The sequence below is a fragment of the Podarcis melisellensis genome (assembly GCF_964234715.1).
Source record: "Podarcis melisellensis genome assembly, chromosome: 9".
NCBI classification, from domain to species: domain Eukaryota; kingdom Metazoa; phylum Chordata; class Lepidosauria; order Squamata; family Lacertidae; genus Podarcis; species Podarcis melisellensis.
The window spans coordinates 40,479,756-40,499,383 of NC_138541.1; the positions used below are offsets into that span (position 1 = coordinate 40,479,756).

Here is a 19,628-nt window from a genome sequence, read left to right on the forward strand (position 1 = left end):
AACAAAAGGGTTTTTGCATTATGTGAAATGTTGCAGCCATGTCCCTTTTTTAAACCTTTGATTAAAGTATTACTATTTTTATAATGTCTATAGTTTCTACTTTATATTATTCACTTGCTTCAGAGATTAATTTCCTAAAATTGTTGAGGTCTGGTTCTAGAACTCAAACCTGCTTTGAAGCAATACCCTTTGACTTGGAAGGCCTGTGACCATGCCACCATCTTCCATATATCTAGAAAATCTCTTTAGGAAGCTTTTCAAGGATTTGCTGTCTGCAGTGCAAGGCGGAATGGGAAAACTGAAGCATTCTGAAGCTGACTATAATGCTGCAATGCAACTCTAAAATATGGAAGGGCTTTCTTTCCGGAGTAGAACACCCAGGTCCAATCCCTGGTGTCTCCAGGTAGAGCTAGGAACAGCTCCTGCCTGAATCCCTGGAGAGAGCTGCAGCCACCAGTGTGGACAATACTGAGTTATATGGACAAAAGGTCTGACTCAATATAAGGCTTCTAAGGAAAGGCAGGAGGAGAAAAAAGGCAGCAGGTGGAGATGCCTGAGGTCCTATATCTCTATGGAAGCATGAGCACATAGCATTTAGTAGTGGCAGAGTGATTTAGTGGGAAACCCTCGCTCCAAATCATTCTTCCTTCTGTGTAGAATCATGACCTTCACCCAACAGCGAGCATTATTGGTCTGCAGTTTGCTATGCTAGTCCAACTTGACTTTTGCATGCGAAAATTAGCAGCCTATCCCAAATGAAGCAGAATTCACAGTGGATTATAATTTCAGTTTGCACCTTTATCAGGTTCATTAGTACAGTCTTGCATCATCAAATACACACTCATGTGCCAATCATGCTCACATGTGCATATGCCTATTATGTGTTCAGCTGTACATCTAATAATCATGAATTTACTACATGACTACATCTCATGCCCATCTTGACTACTGAATGAAAAGGAACTTCCTTACCGAAGGATGGAGGTAGAGGCATCCTTTTGAACACCCGCTAGCCTTTAAGTGGCAGGATACATGGAAGTTGTGTCATAAATACATCTTCAGAAATAAAAATGGCCATTTCAAGAACTCCTATCAACATGGGCATTCTCAGATGCCTTCATTTGAGACGAGAACCAAGGTAATTCATATTGAATCCATGACCTCCATCAGTCTTGTCTTGGCCAATTTTGGCTCTTCAGTTGAGAAATTTCTGGAAAGGAGCAGGGCAGGTGGGGAAGGAAGCTACCACCCAGAGGGATAGCAATGGTGGAGGACCTTTCCAAGCTTAGGAGAATTCTAGGACACCCCTCCCCACTCAGTTTCCTATGAAAGTTATCCAATAAAACTTAGAGAGAGTGAACCAATTATAAGTTGGGATGGGGGAAGTGTCATTTTGTGCACTCCAATGAGAATTAGGCACACCTACATCCCCTGACATAAATGTGGACTAATGTGAATTCTATTGCACACGAGGTAATTCTGTGTTCTCCGTGACGGTGCAGACTACCAGGATAAGTAAGCCCTGCATTCATAAATACTTGCCTTCCCTAATATCTGTTTTCTGGACTTGCATCAGAGAAATAAGTATGAACTGAATACTGTTTTATCTTGCATTATTTTCAGAAGGAAATGCCATTTACTGAAAATAAAACTTCACCTTCTTCCATTCCCTTTCTGCAAGCCCTTAACATTCTTGTATTCTTCGTTTGTGTGTTTGTGCATTCTGATCTGTTGTATTCCAGTTGGGCACTTCTGGTGCTTTCAGTAGAAGAAAGACACACATCCAACAGAAGTTGGTGAAAATATATTCCACAACCTCTATGATCGTAATCATACTGGCTCCACAAAACAAACCAAGTTGGCCACCAACATCAGCTGTAATGAAAGAAATAGAGAGATTGGTCCAGCTATTCTGTGCCTCTATATTCTATCTACATTAGTATGATTTAATTCTATCTAAATGTGTTCAGGATTGGGATGCTAGCCTTCAGTCTTGAAATCACTGACACACTGAGTGAAAGCCAACTGTGGCTGCCCTCTAATGAAATGGACTTATGTCATCACAATGGGACTTCCCCTTCCTATCCTCCCTCCTGTAACCCCAACATGCCCCCCAAATATGCTCCAGAACATTCCAGAAAGCATTTGGATGGTGGGGCAGAGAGCAAGGGGAAGTCCCTTGCTGAAACAGAAATGTACTTGCACAATGTTGAATAAGATCCATTTCAAAACTCAATAAATTTTGTGCTTCAGATACAAAATACTCACCAGAATGACCACTTCCGTTATGCAACCCTGTTGAAATCTATTAATAACTTCTGTGGGCCCAAAGTGAAACTAAAATACTATACACACTTACTTATTGAACATAGTGGAAATTACTTCTAAATAAATATTATTGTGCTGTAACCTAGTGTAATACAAGACTTGATTCTTCTGTTAGCAAACAAATAGAAACGTATTATATAGAAATACTGGGTGATATTCAACTGTTTTTTTTTACTCAGAGTAGACCCACTGAAATTAATGACCCTAACTTAGTAATGTTTATTGATTCTATTCTGAGTAAAAACAAACAAACTATCCACTATATACTGCCCACTGTTGAATACCATCCGCTGGTAAAGATAGTTATATCTCATGATCCAAATAATGCTAATTAAGAAAACAGTGATAGTGTGATGCAGCATAGAAGTAATTATGTCAACAACTACTTCATTACTGTGATCACACAGAAATGTAGGGTTTTTGTTGTTGTTGTTTTAAGTGCATTTGGGTCACTTACCAAGTAGCTCAGATACACTCAATGCCTTCTGCTGCCGGGTCATTTTGTAATTCAAATCATGATATCTAATGTCAATATATACAAGGTTACGCCTATGGATAATAAAGGCACACTTTTATTATGCAATTGTATTACTATTTATTATCATCATGATGATCAATCTAGCCATCACCATCTGCAGAAAATACTATTCATGCTTTAAACAAAGTAACAATAATCCAAAATCGTGGGGAGGTGGAGAGAACATAGAATTTGATTCTGCAGCACACTCAGGAGTGTTTTCACATATTATAAAGTCAGCCTAAACAGTTCTTACGAGCCCCTGTGTCTTCTCATAAGAAATATCTCAATGGGAAGAAGGGTAACTTCCAATGGGAAGCAGGCAACTCTTATGCATAGAACCGATTATCCAGGTAGGCAGGAAGACTGAATAATGTCCTTGGTTTTTTTTAGCACACATCTACAGGTTTTTAAAAAAATAAATATGAATCTAAAAATATAATGTCTGGATATGACAAACAGATAAATGCCTGGGAACATGAATGTTTCATTTAGGTACATGTGCCAAAGAGATAAGGTCAGCAGAAACTCTGGGCTGAGTGTACACTTAGTGGCAACCCTCATTGGTTGCTGCAAAATGTACTAAAATTCCTAGGATCACTAGATAACAATGAAAAATGACACCATTGAAACAGTAAGTATTTACTTACTCAGTTCAAATGATTGCTGATGACCAGCTTTGAGTGCTTCATCTTGGCCTAGCTATTTCTTAAATTCTGAGCTAATAGTTTTCTTTTTTATGACCGTTTAGTTGAACCATTAAATTTTGTTTAATAAATCAGTGTTAGGCAATCCTAGCTCTAAAAATGAAGGCTCAACTCACTCCTTTCTTCAAGGACCTTCTCCATTTTAAACCTGTTGCATTATAATTACCATAATGACCCTGCTAATGGATCCCACAGTTTGGGCTTCCTGAGGTAGCTGAGGCAATACCACAATACATATTTGGAATAGGGCTGTAAATAGTTGAAACTACCTTTTAAAGTTTCTGAAAAATCAATGGATGACTATTAGTTAATTTATGATGTTAAACTCATTAATATGTTTGTTTGATCCTGACTGGTTAATCACTTGGGAACAGAAACATTTCCCTGTAATTTGTCATGCTTCAGTGACTAATTGCTAGATAGTACCCCATTTGTGAACAGTAATCAAATGTCAGAAGGAGTAAAATTAAAATGTTGTTATGAAGACACCATCGCACAGGGTGGGGAAGATCCATAGCATTTCTAACTTTCATGAAAACAGCTGCAATTTTGATCAGTGGGAAAAAGACAGTCACAGAACCAAGAAATTACACAAAACGAATGAAATGCCGTGAAAATCCCTGAAAGGAGAAGTAATCGACTATAGAATTAAGCTAAATAACAAAAATCAAAAAGTTTAAGGAAAAAATTAACCTAGAATTCTAGGCATTTCATATGTTTTGTGCAATTTTGATCAGAGCAGTGGCAATGGGGGGGCATTCCTCTACTCCCACCCGCTGCCAAGTAGAGCTAATAGTAGATTAGAAAATGTCACAGGAGGAACAGAGTTAATAACTTTCCCCCAAGCCATAGCCTCCTCTAGCTCCATTAAATTTACATTAGGGGGAAATGTGAGATCTAAGCACAGATCTACTGTAGTTTGATCTTCACAAGATTAATATAACATAATCATTAATAAAACTTCTTTTAGTGTTGATAAAATCAGAGACCTTTCCAGTGATGATGAAGATAAACTAAGGAGTCCTCATCTATAGAAGAGTGAACTTTAAAATTTATATTGGATTATAAACATTTTTAAAGAGGCTGTGATTTATAAGCTTATGTTACCATAAATCTATTAGCTTTTTTCAAAGGTGCCTCTGTGTTTTTGCTGTTGCAGGGCAACATAACTACCCTTGCAGAAGTGATATGTTTTTTGCTTTTGTGGGGGGTGGGGATATTGGGTGAAGAGATCAGAGATCCCTGACTCAAAACGTTTTCAAAAAGTGCTGCTATATGTTTTACTTTTGGGAGATTTTATTGTTTTATATTGTACTATATTGTAGTTTTGTATTATATTGTACACACAGGTCCTGCTTTCCAAACACAATGTGTTGCCTGGAAATCATTCGTTAGGCAAGCATTCACATAATGAGTCCACAATTTCCAAAGATTCCTATGGGAGCATTTCTAATCTGGATTTTTTTCTGATCTCTCCCCTGCTTTTTCAATGGGTTCTTTCTGTAATGGCTGCAGGCAACCAGCAAAAGAAAGGCAAAGAAAAAACAATTGTCCTGCTGTCTGATCTTGCTTGCTCCCTACTTGTCACCAACCAGCAAAGCAAGGAAGAAAAGAAGTAGGCAAACTCTGGCTATTCAGATATCTGAATCTGTGGTGTGTGTATAGCAAGGTTTGGGCATAATTATTTATGTTTGGATAAGTGAATTTTCATATAGCGAAAAGGCAGATATTGGGACTTGCATACCTTGTAGTTCTCCCAGTTTATTGTTTAAAGGTAAAGGGACCCCTGACCATTAGGTCCAGTCATGGACGACTTGGGTTGCGGCGCTCATCTCACTTTACTGGCCGAGGGAACCGACATTTGTCTGCAGACAGTTTTTCCGGGTCATGTGGCCAACATGACTAAGCCGCTTCTGGAGAACCAGAACAGCACACAGAAATGCTGTTTACCTTTCTGTTGGAGCGGTACCTATTTATCTACTTGCACTTGATGTGCTTTCGAACTGCTGCTTTAGTATTAAGCAGTATATAGATATATGAAATAAATAATAAAATAGAAGCCTTTGAACTAGTAATTCTTTGGGTTCAACATCTCTTGAATATGTCTTCAGTTTGGTTAATAAAGGTTGCTCTTGTGTAAAACACATTTCTTGACAGCATGACAATGAAGAAGAAAAGTACCTGATATATTCTGGACGTTTCTTCAGCTTTGTAGAAAGAAATTTCAAAGCCTTTTCACTTTCGAAAGTTGAATAGGAAATGGTGGTTGGATAATCTGTTTCCTCACAAGGCACAGGGCAAGTGGAATTATGTGTTCCTGCTGTACACAATCCTGCGAGCTCAATTTTATCTAAAATGGGAACCAATTTCAAACATAAATGCCCACTCTAGGCGACTTTCATGTTCACCACCAACTGCAAACAGCCGTAGTGAAATCAACAAAAAATAGACTGAGTTTATCATCCCAAGCAAATGAGTTAATAAAGCATAATAAATATTATATTATATTGCAGGATTTGGTGATAATTTGAATCTATGTCAGCAGCCTTACATTCTAAGTCGCAGAAAGATGGTAGTGTGTGATTTCCCACTAAAAATAGGTGCCTGTATTTTACACTGAATTTCTTCAGCATTTGGAACTTATGAAATCAAACCAAAACTGTACAGATGATTGGAAGAGTACATTTAGAATGTTATTTATGGTTTGTCTAAACACAACTTTCAGCTGAGATCATTTAAAGTATTCGAGAAAAATCAAGTCCTCTCCTGTCCCTAATAAACTGTTGCAGAGGCTAGCCATTGCAGAGGCTAGCCTTGCTTCCCATTAGCAGAATATCCCAGGCTATGGGATTTCCCCCTAAGCCTGACTATCCTGGTGCAAATGATGCTTTTGTGTGACTGGGATTCCACAGGTTGGTAAAAATGTGAGACATGCCCCCAACCCCACTGGTCCAGCTGGTTGCCAGTTGCAGACGTAATCACTGTGACATGGCCCTGTCTGGTACCTATGAAACAGGCTCTAGTATTTGACTTTGGCTTTACTTACACAGTTCAGGAGAAACACAATTGTAAAATTTGTCCAAGTCACATTCTGTACCATTTCCTTTTCAACAGGTATGAAGAAGAGGGAGTGGGGAAGGAGAGAAAAACACAAAGACAAAGGTATCAAAACACACATTTGAATCCATCTGTTTGGTAAACCAATAATAACCAATAAGCAAGTGATCCCAGCAAGTAAAGCAAAGAATTCGATACCTGTATGTATCAACCTGAAGCTCATGTAGAAACACTCAAAGCACCTGAGCTGAGGATGGGCAATCTTTTTGCTATTTGAGGCTGCATTAATTTTACCCTGGCTTTTGACACCTGAGAAATATATCTTTAGTACCCATCCTCTTAGCAATTTTAATGTTGTGTTTTTATATGGCTGTATCTCACCCCGGACACCTTTGGGCAGGTAAGAAATGCAATTCATCATCATATCATCATCATGACATCATCTGATGGTAGTATGTTAGGGACTGGATACGCAGAGCTGAACCTCTGGTGGGCAGGCTAGCTCCTTGATTCACCTATTGCCAACTCCTTTTCTCTCTGTTCCACAGGAGGACTGCTTTGGCAGAGACAGAACATTCTTGCTGAGAGCTTTTGAAAATAAGGTGAGGGGTACATGAGAGCTATATTAAACCCTTAGGCTGCAGGTGGCCTGTTTCTATCCTAATGGTTTCGTTATTCAGCTGTCATTTATGCACGAGGTGATTCCTTAAGCAGTTAAGGACTTATCTTTGAAACTAAGCTTTCTGAGACTACATTTCAATCCCTCCCCCTTATGCCGAGCAGCACTGATTGCTTCTGCTGGTTCAGCTGTCCTTCCTCTGGCCACCACTGATGGAGTGATACTTTTGTCACTCTGCCAGTGCAGAACATTTGGGTGGGTGAAAGGCATGTTGGTGGTATTCCTGCTAGCAGAGCCTGCCAGAAAGCCTCCAAATGGGCCATTCCAACTGCAGGGATGAAACTGAGCTGGCTCTGGATCCATTGGATCCCAAGCTGCTCTCCCAGCTGATACTAGCTGGCATTGGTCCTAATCTTGGCCTGGATCTGCAGTAACCTGAAGCTGATACAGGGATTGGGCCTGATCTGCCTGCCCTTTTGCCTTCTGCTACCATCGCTGTGAGCAGCCAGGCTGTGGATGTGGCAGTACCTCCACCGCTCTGCAGAGGCTCAGAGGCAGCAGGCAAAAGTTTGGGATGCTCTGCCTGCATAGAAAGTAATCCATAAAGACTCTACAGCAATGTCATATGCTTGCATGCTGTGCAAGGGGAGCAGGGATGGGAGCACTAAGCCCCACCTCCCATTGCCCTACAAGTCAGGGAGGGTGAAAGGGTGAACCGGGGAGTTCTTTCTCCTTGTACTGTTAGGAACCCTGCACAATAAGGGTTCCAAATTGTGTGAGGAGCTGCCGCGAGTCACTTCAGACCTTTGCCTTTTTTCCGCCCTCCCTGCTTGTGCATAGGTTTTACTAGTGAGCAGATAGCTCAAAATTGGCTAAAGGCAGCACTTTTTTTCTGGGGGGATGCATACCCCTAAACATTTTGGGAATCTTTGTACTTTTGTCCATTTACTGTATTTAAAATATAAAATGGTGATTTTCTTGAGTCAAAATGAGAGTACCCCTAAACATTTTTAAGAAAAAAAGCAGTGGCTAAAGGAGTCCCACCAAGCTGTGATCCGCACACTCTTGTTGGATTTCTTTGAACACTGCAAACAAATAAAGCAACTTATACCTGCCCAGTTATACCTGGGAGCATGAACGGTAAGCATCCACACTGGTTTTGAATATGGCGTGCTTTGCATTCTTGTAGGCATCCGTAGGTGCTATAGAGCTTGTGGTGCTGAAGTTTGATGTTTGGCTTGCATTCTCCCCAAGGGTATTCTTGAATAATTGTCTTGAATGAAAGAAATGGCGCGACATACATTATATACATTGCTACTGTCAAGTTTTAATTGAACAAAAACCACCTCCATTCCCACCTCCACACATACACAGATTGCTGCAAAAGATTTGTTGTTGTTGTTGCTGGACCAGACCAAACTGAATTAAATTAAAAGACTTGGTAGTAAACTTGATTGTTGTTCTGCAGGGCTGCCCCCAGAGGACAGCCTGACTGCCCCCATCTAGCTTCAATTTCTCCTGATTCAAGATGGATGCTCAGTGTGCAACTGAATGGGTAAGATTTTCTGGGTAGGAAGCTCTAGGTATACATTGGAGTTTGAACATAGAACTGAGCTGGAGTACTATATCAAATTAAATTTTTACTCTGCTTTTTTATCCTTCCTGTGTGCCTTGTCATTTTAAAGTCTTGCTTATATTTTAAAGCTGTCAATCATTAGGGGTTAATTGCTTTAATTGATTTTTAATATTGTATTTTAATATTCACTCTCAGTCTCAGTCAGTTTTATTGCACGTAGCCAAAGGCTGCCGCAATGTACACAGAATTATTTGACAATTAAAAGAAAATATATATTTTAATATTGTTAAATATTGTTATTATCAATAATGATGATTGCATATGCAGTTTATTGGACTTTAAAGTGGCTAGACATACAGTGGTATCTCGGGTTACATACGCTTCAGGTTACATACACTTCAGGTTACAGACTCCGCTAACCCAGAAATAGTACCTCAGGTTAAGAACTTTGCTTCAGGATGAGAACAGAAATTGGACAGCGGTGGCGTGGTGGCAGCAGGAGGCCCCATTAGCTAAAGTGGTGCTTCAGGTTAAGAACAGTTTCAGGTTAAGAACAGACCTCTGGAACGAATTAAGTACTTAACCCGAGGTACCATTGTACTTCCATTTCTCTGTGTCTTACTCTAATGCTTACCTTCACCTGTTGGATTGCAGCATGAGCATGCATTCCTACTGGGGTAGATATACCTAAACCATCAAATCGGGGAGGCGCTTTAGGTGAGTGGATAGCAAATGTGATGCCAACATCAACAAAACCAAGAGCAGGGTCGTCGGTGAACTCTGCCTGGGACACAAAGCATTGAAGGGTTACAGTAAAATTACAGAAGATAATTTTCAGATCACTGTCACACTGAACTGCGAATTGCCTTGGCAAAAAATTATCTACTACCATAATTAACATTAAGAGAAAAATAAGGGCATATATGCAGCATCTCCGTTTTGTAATCCATGATGTATCACCATATCACTTATAATCTGACTCTACATCAGATTTCACACCAATTCAAAATCTGTCAACTCAAATTCAGTTTCAGGATGCAGATTATATTCTAGGGCTTTCATAAGTTTTACTTATGAAATTTGACTTTGTGGGAAACGTCAATCATGTATGTATTACTATTTTTTTGCTTTGTTTTCAAAGAACTTGTACCATTAAAGTGACCCACATGCCCTGTCCTTTATCATCAAGGTTTTGCGGTTGCATTGTAGAAACATTTTGAATATCTCTACCTGTTTGACATCGAAAAGCAAACTCAAGCCCCTTCCAGAGGCACTCACTCTTCTTTTTGCTGGAATGTTAATGTGATTAAAGGTGAAGCAGTTTCCATATTCAGTGAAGACATGTTCAAAGTTCTTCCATGAAGAAAGTAAAAGAAAATAAGAAATTGAATTAGCTCACCTAATATTAAGTAAGTATGTTCACAGAGAACCGCAGCTATAGATTTGGATTTATTTTGGATGAAAATGTGAAATGCAACCCATTTAACCTCTCGGCTGCAATTCCTCATAGTTCCTAGGGTCGTACCTGAGGTAAAAACTGGCCTTACCAATAGGTGAGGCAGAATGAGGAGGATGTCCCAGGCATCTGATTTAGGGTGTCATGAAGGAACATAAAACTGTTATTTATTTATTTATTATCATTGTATTTTTTACTGCCAGGTGGGGGAAGGAAGTCTATACCATATTTTCAGCCTCAGGTAACAAGCATTTTGATTGGTGTCCTGGGAACTATTTATAATTTTGCCCAAAGCAACAAAATGCCTCAGAGCAGTGTCTGTCAACAGTTTATTTATTTATTCCATTTACTATTGAAAAGATCTGAAAGAGATTTACACGAACAATAAGTACAATAAGCAAATGATTCACAAAATACACAAACAGTATCCGCTTTTTGGTTTTTGTTTTACATAAAACCAGAGGGCATTACAGTGCAGAATAATATAGAATTTCAAAGTACACAATATATATATATACAACCATGCATACACTCTCACTCACCAGCTGTTTCACACAACCAATACAATTCACTATCTCAAACATTACCTTTGTCAACCATGCATACTCGAGAATATTACAACCTACAGGTTGTATGACATATACTTGTCTCAGTACTGACGGAACATTTGGAAAAGTGTATGATGAATTCCTCCCAAAGAAACAAAACAATGAAGAATTCTGAGTGCCTTATTCCCACTTTCAAACCAGGTCAAGTCATTCAGAATTTTAAAACATGGGATGAAATTCATAGGTGTAGACTTTCTGAAGCATCCTTTTGATTTTTGTCACATTAAGCTTTATCTAGCCTTAGACAAGCAATTACAGACCTATTTTCTGGTCTTTGAGGCACACAATTGGTGGATGTCCACTGAGGAAATAAAATTTGTATCATAATAATAGGTCCCAACAAAACGTATGTGATCTAGTCCTTTGTACATACATGCAGTCTCCTCTCCATATGAAAGTTATACATTCCAGATCACTAGATTGTGATCACTAGATTGTGAGTTTCCATACTCAGATGCCCTCACAATGTCTATGTTACCTCTGATAATAGAAACAAAAATATTACCTCTGGATAACACGGCTCTCCAAAATATTCACAATCCAACAATGTACTGTTGTTGAGATAGAAACCATTATTCCTTGTGAATTCTTTGATGCTGAAATTTTGATTCCCCTGAAGGAAGTCTTTTATCTCTTGGCCAAATGTTTCTCTAGTATCGAACAAATGTAGCACTCCCGACACTATGCTCCACAGGAAGAAAATGGCGCTCAGGTTAGCTACTGCTTGGGTTTGGAACCTGTGAGCATAAACCATAAAAGCAGGTTTAAGTCTGAATTCCAAGGGATAATTCCAAAGCAGCTCTTAAAACTTTTAAAAGAAACAGAGTAAGGAGCACAAGTCAGGTATTTGGTCATAGCATTGCATTTTATGGAAGACCTATGTATATTATATATACCTTAATAGAAAATCTAGCAGAAGGATAGAAATTAAGGGGAAATTCAATGTAATTTGCATTTTAAGGTGGGCTTATTTAATTTGCACCTTCCAACACAACATGTAAACCAACACACATAGAGTCTTCCAAATTCACACTTTTCTGAATTTTGCAATGCAGTTCTCCAACCAACTAAAGTGTACAAAAATGAATATATTAAAGTGTATCAGTGAAAATAACATACAGAAATGCATATAAAATTGTATATTAAAAGGTGTATAGAGGAAATAATTTTCATAAATTTTTCAATATAACTCAAAAAAAGAAGAAGAAGATCTTCAGAAACTGATGTAGAAAATTGGGCTGAAGATGGGAAGAATGAGAAACTGAGAGAAACCAAAATTAACACATTTGCCCATTCCTACTGGAAGTAAACGGTGCCTTACCTGTTCAGATTACAAAAAGTTACAGCAGGAAACTCTATGTTTTCCACATACTGAACTACCACCGATGTTGTTGTGGGCCAGCTGAAATAATAGGCGAAACGACTGCCGATTTGCCAGGCAACCAAACAAATGGAGCCCATGACTACTGCCATCCACAGTGCCTTACGGCTCTTGCTCCTTGTACGAACAATATTGTGCACTCCATGGAATGAGGTGGAAGTTGCAAATTCATAATCATACTTCTTCCTTTCTTCCAGAGACGGCAGTGGTTTTCTGGTTAAATAGAGCCTGGCTTTTTCCAACAATCCTTAACATTTGACAAGAAGAAAAATTATTGGCACATAGGTTCCCTACAAAACCAAATGAAAAGGATGCTTCAAGGTGGATCCGAATGGCAGGGAAAAGCCATAATGTAGCACTGCCAGATTTAATTCATTTGTTACAGAGCTTTACATTTCTAGAATATGCCTCTAAGCATTGAGATAAAATATCGGTTAAAGCAGTAATGACAAATATTAGCATTTATTACTCAAAATTTTACAGGAAGTAGCACTAACAGACATTTCCCCTATTTTAATGTATAGTGCCTTGCTTCACTGTTTACTTCTAGACCAAGTACAGCACAGCGTCTTACTAGATGTTACTGCGAAATGGTAAGTGTGCCTAGGATTGCAGTCATTATCTACTGATAAAGTATGCTCAAAAGATTCATAAACTCATGCCTCTTTTCATAAGAAAAGTATTTGTATCTGCAGAAAATTTAAATTATCACCTCCCCCAAAGAATACCACATAGACAAGGATGCATCGCATTGTAGTAGCTACTGTTACATACCTCTGTCATGAAATCCACTTAATTTCCTAAGCTTCTCCATTGGGCATATATTATTTGAAAAGGAAAATTCAGCTATAGAAGACTGGCAGTTAATAGCTTATATAAAATGAGGAAAGGGGTGGGGATTACATTTTATACACATCAAGAGGCAATTCACATGCCTCTGTTGCTATACTCATAGCATTTTTTAAAGTGAGCAACAGGATTCAACACAGATAATGTATGGCAGGCTAGATAAAAGTGGAGAATTCCTGGAATTTAAAAATAATTGAGTCGGTTAATTTTCCAAAGTAGCAGGATGCAGAGGGTTTATATCAAAGTGGGGACTTTTGAGCAACCAATGGGATTTTTGACTTTCCTCTCCCTCTTTAAATAACATAGAATGGAATTGTATGAACTGTGCTGCACATGCTGGCAGACATCTGTGAACACAGAGTTTGTAGCTGCTGAAAATTAGCTAGCATGGTCATAGAGATGCCTGTCATTTAGAGGATATTATAAATAGATGATATCAGACCTTTAGCTGAAGAAACAACATCTATTTATAATATCCTCTAAATGCCAGTTTTGGATGCCATGCTACCCTGTGTATGGGGGTGGGAGAATGGGAGAGGAATCTTTGTCAGAAAATTATTGGCACAGTACTTGAACCTCTTCCATAACTTTATCTATCAATTAGGATAAAAATAAATAAATAAAGCACAATAAAATGTTATCTGTCGGTGGCACATTACCCCTGCATGCCTCAATTCAAACTCAGTCCAAAGTAGACAGTATTGCTCAAGCAGGGGGTGACAGATTGCTTCACATTTTCATCTTTGGTGGGACTCTCGAAAAACTTGTTAATAATATAATTAAATGTTGCAATTGGGTGGAAATTTGACGAAGGTACTTGTTAGGATCGTAGTCCTCAAAGTTACCTTGGAGAATGAGATCTAATGAGTTTAACATTTGTTTCTTATCTTGAAAAACTTGTATTTAATGGGTCCATAGTGCTTCTCTTTTAGTTACTCTCTGAAAAATCCACCTATTTCCAGAAAGCAAATCAAGAATTAAAGTTTATTTCCATGGCTAACACTAGAGGGTGCACAGCACCGATGCACTGACAAACCAGATCTCTCTTCTGCTAATAGAGGCAAGGAACTCAGCAAAGTAATTTATTGCTAGAACTGATTTATTCAGCAAATGCTTCATTCTACTGAACAGCTTCATTAGTATTTGTGAAATGGTTTACACCGATGCCCAGACATCAGTAGCCTCATTACTGCCCCTCTGCACCTAATGTGTTGTGAAAGAGTCTCCTTGCTATTTAGCAAGATGATATAGATGACTGCTGGGTTGCATCAGAATTGCATGCAGTTTTGTTCTTTAGCAATCATAACCAAGTACAAAATGCAAAGTGATAACCGGTCCTCTATAACTACGGTATTCAGGGATCTTTCTGTTTCAAGGGAGTAGAATATGAAGCCAAGTTCAAGAGAAATATCTCTGGAGAGAATTCTGGGCCACGCTCTTTTAAGGTTGTGTCTATTGAAGTCGCAAAGGATGCCCTCCCAGGTTGCAGGCTTGAAGTCATGTCACGTACATATATATTTTTAAGCTAGAGTACTATTTTAAAAACACACACCCTCCCCTGCTGCCTTTCTTTGCTACAAACTAGTTTGCAGTTTGTTAAACCTTGAACTCTATTCCTCCCACTGAGAATGAGTATCTGATTGGATTATTAATATTGCATAACTGCTATCCGTATTTGCTTAACCTTGAGTAAATGGATCTCCCATTTACTTAAAGCAGACTATTAATTACAAATGGAGGTTAAACGTAAAGGGCACCGTGTCTGCGGAAATTACAAAATGCTCAGGGAACATAGGAAGCATTTAAACTTAACCACAGAGTAGATATATATATATATATATAGATATTAATATTTTTAAGACATAACATAACTCAAAATAGTCCATGCTGACTATCCAGATTTGATAATGGATTTGTCTAAGTAGCCCATGAGAGACCCTGATAAATACCCACAATTTAATGTTATTAATTTCTTTCTTTTCTTTTTTTTAAAAAAAATATAATCAAAAGGTAAGTGGAAGTGTACAAATTAAAGGATTAGTATGAGTTGCAAAAATGCAATTTTCACTGCGGTCAAGAAGTTGCCGGGATGCATAATAGTAAATTGCTCCAACAAGTGTTGATAGCAGATGGAGGCCTTTTAAGTTTTATCACCTGAGTACTCCTCCCTGGAATAGTATGGCTAATTTCACACATACCAAGCAGAAGGATGAAGAATAGAAAATGAGTACCAGATGTTTCTACCTAATGGGAAACTGAAAGAAAAAGGTATGTTGCAGAAGTAAACTAATATGTGGCTGTGAAAAAGAATTTCTGATAATGGGGGCTCTATTCATGGGATGCATCCAGTGTGACTGTATTGCACCCAGTGGCCGTACTTTAATCTGCCTCCTGGGCCTGTGTCCATGTCCACACATTCAAGTGTCAATTCTGATCAAAACTGTATGTGCATTTATACCTAAATGCATGTAGGCTTGACAGCATCTTTAGGCACCCCCCAAAAGAGGTGCTGTTGTCATCCTAAAATATACTCAGAACCTGAGGATGAAGAGACATACAAAGCACTATAATTGGATAAAGCTAAGGAGAAAAGAAAGGTGAACAGAACAATCAGTTGAGGCACATCCAATGGAGTACTATGTACCTTTATATGTAAATTATTGTCACCAAGAAGCTCAGCCATCTAAGAACTTGACAAAAGGGCCAAATTATCCCTTCAGTTTTCCCTAATCCCACACCATTCTATTCAGTCCATGTGTGCTGAGTCGTACTGAAGTGCCTCTGTTGATTGTCACATTCTCCTTTCCTTTCCTTTCCTTTCCTTTCCTTTCCTTTCCTTTCCTTTCCTTTCCTTTCCTTATCAAATCAGAATGGCTTGCTGAAGCATATCCTTTCACACTTGCACGATTCCAATAGTCTTAGGACGGCCATCTCATCTTCCACATTTGCCAACATAGTGCAGCTATAGGCTCCAAACTGTTAAAGATGGACTGAAGCATGAATTTCTAAAGTAGAAATTAGATGGAAATTACATCCTATTCTGCCCACCCATCCGAGAATGATTGCTTCAGATATAAAATTGCTGAATACTGTTCAAAACATTTGGGGCTGGCAGTCAAACCCCTGCCCCACACACATAGGTTGCCCCAGCTCTCCAAACAGCTCTACAGCGTCCATGATCAATCTGAAGCCCTGCACATGGACAGCGGCGGAGCAAGCCGATCTGGTGCCTGGTCGGTGTGAGCTGGGGCTGGACACTCCATGGGGCCTCCAAGGAGCCTGCCTCCTCCTCCCACTCAGCCGCCCTACAGCTGAGGGGGAGGCAGCGGGCAGACCATTTGGGGCAGTGCAGAGCCTGCGGGTGCCAAAGCCATCACATCACTCCCAGGAGAGATGCATGGCTCGAGCACACTGCATTCCCCGCGGTGAGTGCCGCCCAGCATTTTGTCACCCTCCTCAGCAGTGACACCTGGGGAAAACCACCCACACCGCACACCCCTTTCTCTGCCAGTGCACATGGATCCTTCTGGAAAGGGGACTACTGAGACCCCCAATAATAACCACTCCCAGCCCTGAGTACTATGTGATGTGGATCTTGCCCATTGGGCCCCCGAGATACATTGAGAAAGATAAGGGGCTGCAAGTTGTGGGGATGCCCCATTGCCACCCTCCTGCTTGTTTGCCTTGCAGACATACAGCTATGGAGATGGAGGAGGAGGTGAAGGAGGAGGAAGGTTTTTTAAAACAACAAGCAAGCAAACAAACAAACCATTTCTGACATTTATAGTACTATTCTAGGTATATCTATGCAGAATTAGCCCTACTGAGTCCAGGAGGACTCATAGGTAAGCATATATAGAACTGCTGCCTAAATTGCTTTCTGATAAGATAACGCTTCAACTGCCTTGCGTAAAATGTACTAGGAGTTTTTACCTTTCCCTAACACAGAGCTAGCATGTCTGCTATTGGTTTGACTAGAAGGAGGCTCCTTTCTCCATTTTTTACTTAATGAGCTGGTCAGACAAGAATGTTTGTTTTGGTTGGATGTCATCAGAAACCGTGTGACATACGCAGACCATCCAATCAAGCATTGCCACGTTCAGAGGCTGAGCAAACTGGACCTCAGCTCAGGACCCATATTGCAAGGGGTGACCCAGAGCCAGCTGTTTGCTTTCTGCTATGATGCAATCACAGCCACTACCAGTAAGAGGAGGAGACGTAAGCTGCTTTCTAGCTCATAGAAACTTTTCATTTTTCATCACACCCTATCGTGCGTTGTGGTGTGAGTGAACAAGCAATGAGCATGTTCTGGATACCTCAGATGAGGGTAAAACTCAATACCCTATGCACTTTTAAGAATCTTTGGGAAATGTTCTCTCCAATGCTGAGGCTGACAATGGTTGGGGGCAGGCAGGAGGCAGATGATGTTTCAAAGCCCTTTCCCTCTTGTTCAGCTTAACCCCTGGAAATCGCCCTTCAAGCTGCTCTAACCTACTTGGGAGAAAAATATATCTGTAGTCCAATGCTATTTTTCTAGAAAAAGAGGTGCGGGAACTCACTATGAACTCCTCCCTTGTTCGCTTATAATGGCAATGGTGCTCACCTGGAGGTGCTGGAACTGAGTTCTGGCGACTTCTGGCTGGGGAAAAAAATGCCCTGGAGAAAAATGTCTTTTCTCCAGCAGGGGTAAAATCAGTTGGGTGTGGCAATATTCAGAGGAAAAATCGGAGAGGGTTACAAATCCCTCCCCCCCCCCCAAAAAATCAGCCATATAAACACAGCCTCAGGCTGCACGGTCTTCCCAAGGAATCATGATTCATCCCAAGTTAATTAGCAAACATATGCAGAGCAAAGCCAAATGAACACAGTGAGAGCAAACAGGATGTACCCAGATAGGAAGCAAGGCTACAGCAAGGCTGGGATGCTAAGCCAGGAAGTGACCTTGGTAGAGGGACTTGAAGCTACTGAACGGGAAGAGGCCTGTGGCCGTGACATAACCCTTTTGTCTTCACAGCAGACAGGGAGATGTTCCATCTCCCTCTGCCCTGATATTCAAGGTTGCAAAGTCCACAGTCCAGGGTATGACATCTCAGCAGCTACAAGGGTGGACCTAGCTCCATTCCGGCAGGTCAAACTGTTGTTTGGCTCCAGTGCCATGTTTTCTGTAGGGCAGCTTGATGCCTCTTCCTCTAACAGTCTCTCCGTGTAGTGTGAAGCAGAGAGACCCACACCCACCCACACCACAAAATTGTGTGAAAGTACAAAATTATAAAATCAAATTCTCGCCCATTAAACCATAACATGCAACCGGATGGACTTTTCCTTTCTGGCTGGTAGAAAGTAAAGCACTATAGAAGCACTCAGCTTCTGGAGCCTGCCATTTGCTCCTCTCCTCTTGTCTTGCATTTGGTCTAAAAGTTCAATCCCCCAAGGCAAAGGATTCTCCTGAAATAATAATGGAATATCCTGGAAAAATAAAGGAGACTCCTACAGAAAAGCCACCTATTTGGATGAAATTGGAGTCCTTAAATGGAACTGCTGAAATGGGAGAGTACTCTGGCTATGACAACTGCATTTACTGGTTATCGAAGGAAGAGAGGTTTGTATTCCTGCTTGCGTTTGGTGTGTGTGTGCTACCACCTTTCAGCTTGGTAGTTTTCTGGGGGGTTGCTGCCTGTGTAAGGGAACGTGGTTTGGAAAGTTAGCAGGGTGCTTTCAAGGGATGGTGTGAGTGTCGCTTTTGCAGCAGTGTTTAAAAGCCGCAGACAATATCGGAGTAAAACCCAATTTTTGAAAGTTTGCAAATATAAGCTGCACTTTAACTGTTCACGGACAGGATTTGGAAAAAAAGGTGCGTCTTATATTCAGGCCAGTACAGTATTTTATGTTTTGTCCCCCCCCCCATCAAATGGTATTCTGTATTCTATTTTCTTGAATAATTGTTTCATATAGAACTGATTATTTTAAAATAAGTTTACTAAGAAAAGGAATGTTCTATCATTGGGATTATACTCATCTTTCCCTTTTTTATATGACTATGTTGTATACCAAAGATACAACAGAAGCACAGTGAGAAGACACTGTCACTTACTTCAACAGTACTCTGTTAATGATTAGATGGAATTGAGTAACAATGTTTAACAAATAAAACCAGGACTTGGGAAACTTACTGTGAAAGTTCAAAGCTCTTTTAAAGTTAAGCTCTCTCTCCCCCCCCCCAAGTCTTAACAAGTCCTCAAAACAGGTTTCATTTTAATTTAAAATGTGGACGTTTGATTGCCTTAATTATAGGGTTATTGCTAGAAAGTATTTCTTGTTACCTTCATAATATGCATTTCATTAGTTTCTTTTTTCAGAATTGCTTTCAGAATTTGAACTCTTAAACATGGCATTCTTCTTTCAACAATTAAGGATGTTCTTGACTCCATGAAAAAGACACCAATCCGTTTGTCTGTCATTTCACTCAACTTTGATTTCAAACTTTGTGCGTGGCTGAAAATGATCAGTTGGGTGCAACTGCAGCACAAGTT

General features: G+C 39.8%; 1 protein-coding gene across 3 annotated transcripts; it reads right to left on the reverse strand.

Annotated features, from left to right (window-relative positions):
• Nucleotides 1–1,052: 1,052 nt before the first annotated feature.
• On the reverse strand, nt 1,053–19,556 carry ASIC5 (acid sensing ion channel subunit family member 5; the record flags this gene model as incomplete). Of its 3 annotated transcripts, none has more annotated exons than XM_081926088.1 (11): nt 1,053–1,875; nt 2,786–2,850; nt 5,734–5,902; nt 6,599–6,655; nt 8,354–8,501; nt 9,439–9,588; nt 10,035–10,157; nt 11,374–11,605; nt 12,190–12,496; nt 17,702–17,768; nt 19,419–19,556. In XM_081926088.1, the coding sequence occupies 11 exons, from the start codon at nt 19,554–19,556 to the stop codon at nt 1,685–1,687; spliced, it is 1,647 nt and encodes a 548-aa protein (XP_081782214.1). In that variant the 3' UTR covers nt 1,053–1,684. The 3 variants fall into 3 exon arrangements, with proteins under 3 accessions (XP_081782214.1, XP_081782213.1, XP_081782215.1); XM_081926087.1 differs by having other exon boundaries at nt 2,786–2,877; XM_081926089.1 differs by lacking the exons at nt 1,053–1,875; nt 2,786–2,850 and adding an exon at nt 4,941–5,061.
• Nucleotides 19,557–19,628: the final 72 nt, after the last annotated feature.